Source organism: Antrostomus carolinensis, unplaced genomic scaffold, assembly GCF_000700745.2.
Source record: "Antrostomus carolinensis isolate BGI_N321 unplaced genomic scaffold, ASM70074v2 scaffold12135, whole genome shotgun sequence".
Taxonomy (NCBI): Eukaryota; Metazoa; Chordata; class Aves; order Caprimulgiformes; family Caprimulgidae; genus Antrostomus; species Antrostomus carolinensis.
Window position 1 is genome coordinate 22,035 of NW_010317141.1, and position 10,375 is coordinate 32,409.

The following is a 10,375-nucleotide window of genomic DNA, read 5'->3' on the forward strand; positions in this document are numbered from 1 at the left end:
TTTTAGAAAAGTAACTCAGTAGTGTCTAAGTGGTGCTGTTTAAGAACAAAGTCTGGTTCTTCTGGTTACTCTATGAACACATGATTATGTTGTTGTTATTCTGGCAAATTTGCTGTGTTGAAAAATGCAAATATCTGAAAATAACTGCTTCTCTCTGTCCCCTTTCTGGCTCTTGTCACTGCTGTTTGGTAGTCGTTCTCCTTTCTGTGCTGCATCCCATGTCTGTTCTTGCCTCTTCTTCTCTATGTGCAGTGCTGACTTCAATTTACTCTTGTGTTCTAGTCCCGAGAAGACAGGAAGGTAGAAGCCATTATGCACATGTTTGAAAACTTGGAAAAGAGAAAGAGGAGGCGAGAGCAACCATCAGACCGTAACAGCACTGATACTGAAATCAACATCAGTTCTGAGGCTCCTGAGCTGGAGGAAATAAAAACAGAGACTCCTGAAACTGAAGATGGAAGTTCAGCACTGAGTGCTGCTGCTACTCCTCCTGCTCCAAGTGTTTCTAACAGTAACAGCAGTACTGGGGTGAACACACGACGGTCTTCACAAGTCATGGTAAGACAAAGATAGAACAGTTTAATAGATTGTGCCAAGCTCAGGTGCAGCACATCTGATTGTTCAGGTTGGGAGGAGCTTCATGGGGTCTCTGATACGTTCTGCATCAGGCAGGGTCAGCTCTGAGGTCGGACCAGGTTGGCCAGGGTTTTACCCAGTCTTGAATGCCTCCAAGGATGGAGATTGCACAGCCCCTCTGGGAAACCTCTTCCAATTCATGACCGTTCTTGTGGTGAAAAAATTTTGCCTTGTATCCACTCTGCACCTCTCATTTCAGTGTATGTACATTAATACACCACTGCGTTGTCTTGGTGCCTTCAGTCTGGATGTAGGAAGACTGCTATTGGGTCCCCCTAAGTCTTTTCTTCTCTGGGATGAGCAGGCCTGGGTCTTCCACTCAGTGGGCCCTTTCTCTACTGGTCTGAGCTTAAGTTGGATGCATAACTTCAGTGATTGATGAATTCTTTTGCACATATTTTTTTTTTTTGTCTGGTCTACTTTGAATACATGTGTTCCTGTAGTACAACAGGGCCCAGGTACGTGCCTGGAATGACACACGTCAGCTTAGATCAGGAGTAAGAGCAGTTACTTGAGACAAGTGGCAAGTTCCATACTATTGCTTTCTTCCTTAAGACCAATATTCTGGTTGACCCCTTAAGAACAGCAGAAAAAACAATGAAGTGCCAGTATTTTCTGGAGTCCCCAAAGCCATTTTATGAGCCAACATAAACAGGGTCCAACCAGATTTTATGAGTCAGGTAGTGACAATAAATAAATCTGTCCTTGATGCTGTATGCAGAGAAAAGGAATACTCTTAGAGGTGCTTGGACTAATGACAGTTTATGTTGTAGGATGCTGTCCCTGAAAAAACAGTTACTAAGCCAGCTCCAGCAAAGCCCTCCAGGCCCCGACCAAAAAGTCGCTTCTCTCGATATCGGACCAGTTCAGCACAAAGACTGAGAAGGCAGAAACAAGCCAGTTCCCAGCAAGCTGAACTCGCACAGGCCGTCCCAGAGGAAGGAAGCACTGCCAACTTGGTAACCACAACAGATGTCAGCAATGTAGAAGGTCCAGGAGAAGGCAGACAGTTGCCGGGATCTGACCCAACTGCTATCCTCGCTGCAGGATCTCAGTCTAATCGAGCTGCAGTAAAGTACCCCAAAACTAAAAAGGTAAATATGATCAAGTGCTCAAACTGGAGGGGGGAAAAAGAGGTTTTGTGTGGCCTTTGGGGAAAACTTGGCTCGGGGGAAACAGTTCTTCAAAATAGTTGGAATTATGTGACTTTATATTTACTGCATTATTTTTTCTGCAGTTAAGAGCCCTGTCCTGGTTTTGCTAGAATAGAGTTAATTTTCTTTTTAGTAGCTACAATAGCTGTCTTTTAGTTTCAGCAGAACTTGTCATGAGAAGATCATTGATAAAAGTACTAATGTTATTAGTTGCTGCTGGAGTTCAAGGCCACCGTGTTTGGCTGGTTCACAGCTGTGTTAGGACTGGGAGGGAGAAGTGCAGCGAACAGCAAAACCCCAAACCGGCATTTGGATGTGACAATGAAATATTCCAGATTATATCATGTCATGTCAGGATATTAACCAGGGTTGACTGGAAGATGGGGGTATTCTCTTGGGTATCACTCGGGCTCGTTTTTCTGGGGTTTGGGTTTGGGGACTGTCTCTGCTCTGGGATCGCTGGCTGGGACAGGCTGGGCATTGGTCAGCAGGTGGTGAGCAACTGCACTGTGCATCACTTATTTGTACATTGTTATTAATGTTGTTATGATTATTATTTTATTTTAATTAGTAAATAGTTTTTATCTCTACCCATGAGTTTCTTTGCCCTTTTCCTTCCAATTCTCTCCCCCACTCCCTGGGCGAGGGGTGGGGTGATGGTGAGAGAGCAGGCTGTGTTTGGCTGCAAGCAAAAAGGGTGAATCTACCCAAACCACCACAAGCCCTCATCGTGGTTCAGAATCTGGCTGCTCAGCCCTGTACGTACAAAGATCAGAAAATAAATTAGCTGATCTTTACTGCAAGTCTGGGTAGACCTTAGATACTGACAGGGTGGTACAGGTGCAACAGGAAGGGTCTCACTTTGGGGTTGTCCTGGTTTTTGCTGTGTCTTGTTAGGCTGCCAGCTAAGCTGAACTATCACATGGGTACAGCAAAGAGTCTAGAAAGAGGCAAATTATACAGCTTTGTGCATGCAGGGAAGAAATTGCTTCCAGCTTGAGGGGCCCTGGGAGAGAGAAGGGTTAGAGGGGCTTGGCAACATAAGGAATTAGGTGCTGGAGGCTGAGCTCTGGATGAGGGGAGGAAAAAGCAGGAGTTTCAGTACTGGTGTAGAAAGCAATGAGAGGCTTGGGAGATGGCTGGCAAAGGCTGTGAGGACAACAATCTGTTTGTGTTGTATCTGCAGGAGAACAAGGTACTAATAGAAAGATGGGGAGAGCTGATGTGTTTGGTTCTGTGCACAGCAAGCTAGCAAAAGCTTTTGAAGGCAGCGTGCAAAAGTGGTTGTTACAACTCTGGGGTAGCTGGCGTTTAAAAACTAGATGCTGATAGTTTGAAAAGACCACTAGCTGTTGGGCCCAAAAGAAAGGATGTTCATTAGAAAAGGTTGGATCAATTCTCAAAAAGTTTTCTGCATATTCCCAGGGTCTTAGGAGCAAGGAGAAAAACACTGTCAACCAAGAAAGATACCTTACATCAAGCAGCGTAGAGGAGTACTGAGACTTGCTTAAAAAAGACTCAACAAAACCACCTTGAAATAATGAAGGTGTTGCATCTTGTGCAGGATAGTAAAACAAAGGTTCTCTTGTGTATACCAGCAAGGGAACAGAGAGAAAAGTGGAGCCATTATGTAGAGAAGATGAGTTGGAATTTAAAAATAAATTTAGAATGGCATAAAAATGTATTTGGTGTGAGGATCAGCAGCAGTATGTTTTGGGGATGGGGTGGGATGGCAGGCTGGCAGGTATTTGTTTAGGACAAAGTAGAAAAGGTTAGCTTTCAGCTTAGAATTGAAGACCAAGAGGGAATGTGACTGCAGACTATAATGTACAAGCTGGGAAAAACTTGTAAGGGAAAGGAGGAAAAATTGCAGAAGCTAGCAGGCAGCTGGCACATACTGAGCATAAATTAGCCATCAATAAATTTATGGTTTAAACTGAAAGAGGGCAGGTTTAGATTAGATATTAGGAAGTTCTTTACTGTGAGGGTGGTCAGACACTGGAACAGGTTGCCCAAGGAAGTTGTTGATGCCCCCTTCCTGGAAGTGTTTAAGACCAGGCTGGATGAGGCTTTGAGCAACCTGATCTAGTGGAGGGTGTCCCTGCTGAAGGCAGGGGGATTGGAACTAGATGATCTTTGAGGTCCCTTCCAATCCAAACCATTCTATGATTCTATGAATACATTTAGACTTGCAGCTAGAAACTAGTTTTGGCGGTGATCAAGTTTCGGGAGAACCTTCTAGTAAGATTAATGGAGCATAAAATCAAGCTACTTCTGTAAAACTGGATTACCTGTTGTGCCTGCAAGAGATGAGAATTAGGTTTGATGCAGGAAGTCCTGGCTGTGGTCCTTCCTGTTGAAGAGGAAGGTTTTAGCATGCAGGCTGACTTGAGAATCGCTTCCCCATACGCCTGTGTGTCATGCTGCTTTTCTTCTTCACCTGTACCAATTGCATTGACCTGTGTGTTTTCTCCTTCAGTATCTTGTTACCGAGTGGCTGAATGACAAGGCAGAAAAGCAGGAGTGCCCTATTGAATGCCCTCTGCGCATTACTACAGACCCAACAGTTTTGGCAACTACCCTAAATATGTTGCCAGGTCTCATCCACTCCCCACTAATTTGTACCACACCTAAACACTACATTCGTTTTGGTTCACCTTTCAACCCCGAGAGACGTCGGAGGCCCTTTCTGTTGGATGGAATTTACAGCTCCTGTAAAAAGGTATGTTTGCTTGTGTCTTACCATCAGGGGCTGTATACTCATCAAGCTCTTACTGGCACCCTTGTAAAGTTATGTCCCCTTTGAGCCTATTTCCATGTATTCCTGCTGAGCTGACCTTGCCTGATGTGTCAATGCAGTCTCCAGGCTGTGACTGCTGAGCGTCTCCTAGCCAGAGTTCAGCCATCATCCCTTCCTTTTGCCATGGTGGAACAACTGTTCTGTGACTTTCCTCTTAGAAATATGTACTTTCAAATCTGCAGTGGCTGTTTATTATCCAGCATATGTGATTCAGGGAGTTTTAATTGTTGCCCTTGGTGTTTTATGTTACTACTTTCACAGTCAGGATGGTTGGCATTGTGGGGATAGGACAGTGTTGCAAAAGACCTCAAGAATACAGCACCTCAGTGGAACAACTGTTCTGTGACTTTCCTCTTAGAAATATGTACTTTCAAATCTGCAGTGGCTGTTTATTATCCAGCATATGTGATTCAGGGAGTTTTAATTGTTGCCCTTGGTGTTTTATGTTACTACTTTCACAGTCAGGATGGTTGGCATTGTGGGGATAGGACAGTGTTGCAAAAGACCTCAAGAATACAGCACCTCAGTCAAGATCCATTGTCTTTGGAGAGCCTTTGTTGTTTAGCAAAGTCTTGAGTTTGCCTGTTCACAAGAGCAAGCCTACAGCCTTTTGTTTGGGATCATAGACTGTGTACAACAGATACTGGTGGCCCTGCAGGAAGCCTGAACTGAGCCCAGCTGAGGATTTCATTCCTCCAGAGATGGTATGTGGGCAGTGAATGCTGGCGTTCACCCATCCACAGGGAAACAGTAGTTCAGGTTAGTTTGCTCAGTCAGATTTGTGTCACAATCTATCTTGCCTGTCACCTGTCAGCTTTGCTCAGAGGCTCTTCCAGTTCCTGTGTGATTACCCAAGAACGATTTTATGGAAATCCTTTCTGATCTTCCAGTCTTAGTAGCTTTCAAAGTCGGGTCCCATGTTGTGTTTTCTTTGCCTTCCTTTGAGGCAGTTTTTCCAGAGAGAAGCTTGAGACTTTACTGTTTCCACCTTCAGATGATTTGTTCTAATCCCCTAACAGGCACCTACAAAAAGAAGCTAAGGTCTCTCTTGGGTATATCCTTCATAGGTAAAGCTCTCAATGGTTCTTATAGACTCACATGAAAAAAAACATGTTTGTTTCCATATGCCTGGGCAATCTCTCTGCATCTTTAAGCTGAGAACTGCAAGGTTCAACCTGCTTTTTTGAACCTTAGCAGCGTCTTTGTGGCTCAGGGAAGAGAGAAGCATCCAGAGCAGAACTGGCAGAGTTGATTCCAGGTTCTCTGCTTGGTGTATTTGCTGTACAACTAGCCAGAAAGCTCACAATTCAGTGAAAAATGTTGTCATGGAACAAGTCTTCCAATCTCTTGCTACACTTGGCTGTTTTCTGGTCATATGATCATTCTCACTGCTGGAGAGGGAATGGAGTAGTTTCACTATGGATGACTTCCATTTAGTCCACATCCTCCCTGGAGCTGAGTGTCCAAAACTGGATGTTGTGTCGCAGCTGGGGCGTTTTTCAAATACAGAACATTGCTCTGTCTCGTAGCCTGTAGTCATTTTGTGCATCCCAGTATGATGACTGAGTTTTATTTGATGGATTGATTTTGACTCATCTTCAGTTTATGATATACTATGTTTGTTAGAACAACCCATTAGTTTCCTAGCCTGTAATTTTAGAAGTGTTTATTTGTGGCTTTATATGGTACTTTGTTCCAGTGTGTGCTGAGCTGTGTCCCGTTTTTCCCCATCCATTTCCCAATTTAGTAGGAAAATCTTGAATACTGTCTTCTGGCATGTTCTTGGTTCTCCCAGGTTGGCTTTGTCTGAAAACTTAAGTACACTGCTTGTTTCATTATCTAAATAATCAATAAAATACTGAAAGCTTCTGTGTCCAGAACAGATGTTGCAGAAGTAATTTGTTAGCTTGCTACTTTTTGAAAGTAAATAATCGATAACTGTTCTAGTAAGGGGTTTCATCCACTTTGTAGGAGTTCCCCAGCTTTTTCATGGAAAACGTTTGGTCAGCATTTGGCATTTTTATCACTAACAGTCTGGAGATGTAGAAAAAGTCTGTTTCTCATGTTCAGGAATGTTTAGAAAACTCTCACAGGCAAGATCTCCTTTTCAGCCAGCTGAGGTCTAGAAATGCTCCAGAACTTGATGACATTGCTCTCTCAAGACCTGATCTTTCTGCCTTGTCTGCTTCTGACTACTCAGTCAGGAAGGTTGATTTATAAAGGCTGTTGAAATAGATCACATATTTTCCTGGATTGTCAGCAGGCGTCTTCCTTAATCTGCTGAGGACTGTGCCAGAAAACCTCAACTGATGATCTCAGTTTGCATCCAAAGCATGCCAATGTCTGAACCTCGCAAGGAAACTGAACTGTATAACCTGCTCACGTTAATCACACGTTGACTTGGCTGTCAGATCAGACGCTGCATTTGAGGTAGCAGTGCTCCAGACGTACAGTGACTTGGCTGTCAGATCAAACGCTGCATTTGAGGTAGCAGTGCTCCAGACTGGCTGGCACTTCTCACTTTTCCTGGTGGCCGCAGTGGAATCCATTCAGATATATTTGAACAGTGAAGAATCGTCTGCTGTACAGTAGTGAAGGCCATCAAAAAGATCCTGTCACCTGCTCTTCATCCCTGCATTGAAGTTTTCACTTTGAGGATTGTGGCCACTGAGTTTCTGATGCATTTTCATTATAGCTTTGGGGAATCATAAGACATACATGTGTATCTCTAATAGGATACATATTGCTGGCATGCAGATGAACTGTGGAGTACTGAAAGGTAAACTTCCAACTTTAAACCTCTGTGGGAGAAGAAAAGGCTGGTAAAGTGAGTTCCTTGGGTAAACTACACAAATGCAAGTTACTGTTTGTTTTTTTTCAGCAGTTTGCTGTCATTTTATGGAATCACCTGGGTGTTTTGCCTTATATTGTGGCAGGGTTGGTTATTTTTTATAGTAAAGTAAGCAAAGGTTTCCTGCCTGCCATCACGAGTGAGTTTGTATCAAGATACAGGGCTAGCACACCCACTGCAGCAGCTGATTTGTCTGAGACTTCAGTTCATGTTCACTTACTTGCACGAGATGTGAAACATTTTTTATTGTCTGTGTTTAGAAGACCACTTTGACTTTTATCTCTTTTATTAGCAGCTGAAGAAAAGATTTGCCTTTATTATGCTCTTCTTGTTTTAGCCCCCTTGAAAACTGCTGCTTGCATTTTATCAGATTTTTTTGCTCTTTGTCTCTGGCAGCAAGCACAGTCCTGGAAGAATTATGTGATTAAACTCAGATGTTTCTGTGCTGGAATCGTTAGAGCAGAATCAATGTTAAGCTCTAATATGCCTTAGTGGAGCATGGATACAGTGTGTTTGTGCTCCTGGGCAGGAAACAGCTTTTTTGCAAAAATCAGTTTTAAGGTAGTTCATCATGTTTATCTCCATTTTCTTTTAATTAAGATTACTTTAAGTAATTAGCTGCCAGAATTTTGCATTGTATCTATTTATAATTTGCTCTTTACTTATCTTTGTGTTACTGCTGAAGACTGCTGATCCCCAGAATACATCTCATCAAGAGCACATAGTCAGCCCCAGCACAGTAGGTGTTAGACTCAGCGCTAGCAGCTGTGTTCTAACAGGTTCCTGTCTGAGCGCACGCGAAGGAGGTAATATCAGTGTTCTGAGCAGTCTGCCCTGCTGCACAGAAGTGTAGGAGTTTGAGTACATCCTGCAAGAGTACATAGAAAGCACCAGAGGGGTTGCACGTTTACGTAGTCTCGTTCTGTTTCAGCGCTGGATCAAACAAGCCCTGGAAGAGGGGATGACTCAGACCTCACCAGCTCCACAAGAGAACAGAACCCAATGTCTATACCAAAGTAATGAGAACAGCGGTTCTTCCAGCATCTGCAAAGATGACACAGGTAAGTTCTCAGCACCATCAGGGCAGGGGGTGAAACTGGGGAAGCTGCTGAATAACAAAGGCAGCTGTACAGGATGACATCTTAAAGCGTACTACTGCTTGATGGCACAGCTTTATGGCAGGTGAGAATGTTGCTTTGCCATTCATTCAAATTTCTGCAGACCCATTCTAGCTTGAGCATGTGTAAAGTTTCTCAGTATTTTCCTGTGAAAAGATAATCACTTTATCTTGCATCATCAACTTCAGTGCAGTGTGATCATTTGTCCAATAGAGGTGGGGGAAAAAAAAAAAGAATACAACATAATCTCTTTTCAGCAAGATGCTGTTAGATGGACAACTAAATATCTGCTGACTATAGGAAGATATAGCAAAGTCTCACAGGCACGTATGTAATAAGCAAATTATTAAGTCTCAAAGATGGAGAAGCTAAAATCTGTGAGTAAAGCAGCAGAATGGTTAAATATTGTGTCTGAATCTTTCTACAGAGAAACAGGGTGAAGATCTGCCCAGTCAGGGATCAGTTTTCCAAGGACGACAGACAGGAAGCTAGACAACACACAAATAGTACAGAACTGACTATTGAGAGTTAGATGAACAGAGTGCCAGAACCAGTAAATGCATGTCCTCGAGCAAGACCTGAAGAAGCAAACAACTGAACTGCAGAATTTATTGGTTTTTTTTAACTGAGCATCAAACAAGATACTATTTTGAATAGGGGTAGGCCCGAGGGAAAGGCATTAAACCTTTGTGGGAAAGAAATGTGTTTGGGCTGTATCAAAGTAGCCTGTAGGGAGCTACCAGGTTCAGGTAATGATAACTGAGCTGCATGTGGTTTGTTCATAGCAGTGAGAGTGACATATCCTCTGACCCCTCACCTCCACTCTCTTCTCCTCTTTTTATCCCTTCCTATCCTCCTGTCCCCTGGCTCCCTCTTGTGCTTACTTCTAGTTGAAATATTTCCTTTCCTTGTTCACTGTATGTTCCTGGTTATGTATTGTTCTGGTGTCAGTATGTAGATATGTCTCAAGACCGGTATGTACAGAAGTACTTGAGAAGTACTTTGTTTTTTAGGAATCTTTTGTAGTCACATTGGAGCCTCATGGGCTCCATTTGGCTTGGGAGTAGGGGGAAGGAGACAGCATGTGATTTACACATGGTTAAGGTTAATGGTTCAGCCCTGTCCTCAGCTCAGTTTGTTTTTCAGACTTGCTGAGTCCCTTGAAGAAATGGAAGTCTCGATACTTGATGGAGCAGAATGTTAAGAAGTTGCTGAGGCCGCTGTCTCCTGTCACCCCTCCACCTCCCATCCCTTCAGTTCCTGGCTCAGCGAGTCCACAGCTGGCTACACCCTGCTCATCGCTGCCAGGAGAGGAGGAGAGTCGCAATGGTTACGGCATGATGTTCTCACCAATTCCTTCTCTGGCTGCTAGTCGCTGCAATACTCCACTACAGTTCGAGGTAAATCTGACCAGTGACTGGGAGTGCTGAAAAGGAGGAACTGGAATATTTGCAGCAGAGGTAGCACTAGGGATACCTTCCTTTTTGAGTATGTGGCTATATTCCTGAGCAGCATAATAGTGTCAGACTCAAGGACACGTCTGCTTTTCTCTTCTACTCCACTTCTCACCAAATCTCCTGCTCTATTAAATGTCAAACCTTGCTGCAGCCCAGTGTCCCCTTACTTCATAGCTATCAGTAACATTAGTCTAATTCTTTTCTCCATTTCTGCACAGTAGTTCCCAAATTTTGCAGGCTTTTCAGTGTTCTTTAGTCATCTTCCCACTTCACATCTCTATGCCAATGTGGCTTTCAATCCCTGCCTCTTCCAAAGAGTGCTACCATGCTCCACTTCTCAAAGCCTGTCTGACATTCTC

General features: G+C 43.5%; 1 protein-coding gene across 2 annotated transcripts in view; it reads left to right on the forward strand.

The window, feature by feature from the left end:
* SETD5 (SET domain containing 5) overlaps positions 1-10,375 on the forward strand; it is a 42,673-nt gene that overhangs the window by 17,991 nt on the left and 14,307 nt on the right. For both annotated transcript variants that reach the window (XM_010168477.2, XM_010168478.1), the window contains 5 exons: positions 283-558; positions 1,410-1,730; positions 4,270-4,512; positions 8,373-8,502; positions 9,706-9,959. In XM_010168477.2, coding sequence (XP_010166779.1) covers positions 283-558; positions 1,410-1,730; positions 4,270-4,512; positions 8,373-8,502; positions 9,706-9,959 — 1,224 coding nt within the window. The remainder of the gene's footprint in view (positions 1-282; positions 559-1,409; positions 1,731-4,269; positions 4,513-8,372; positions 8,503-9,705; positions 9,960-10,375) is intronic.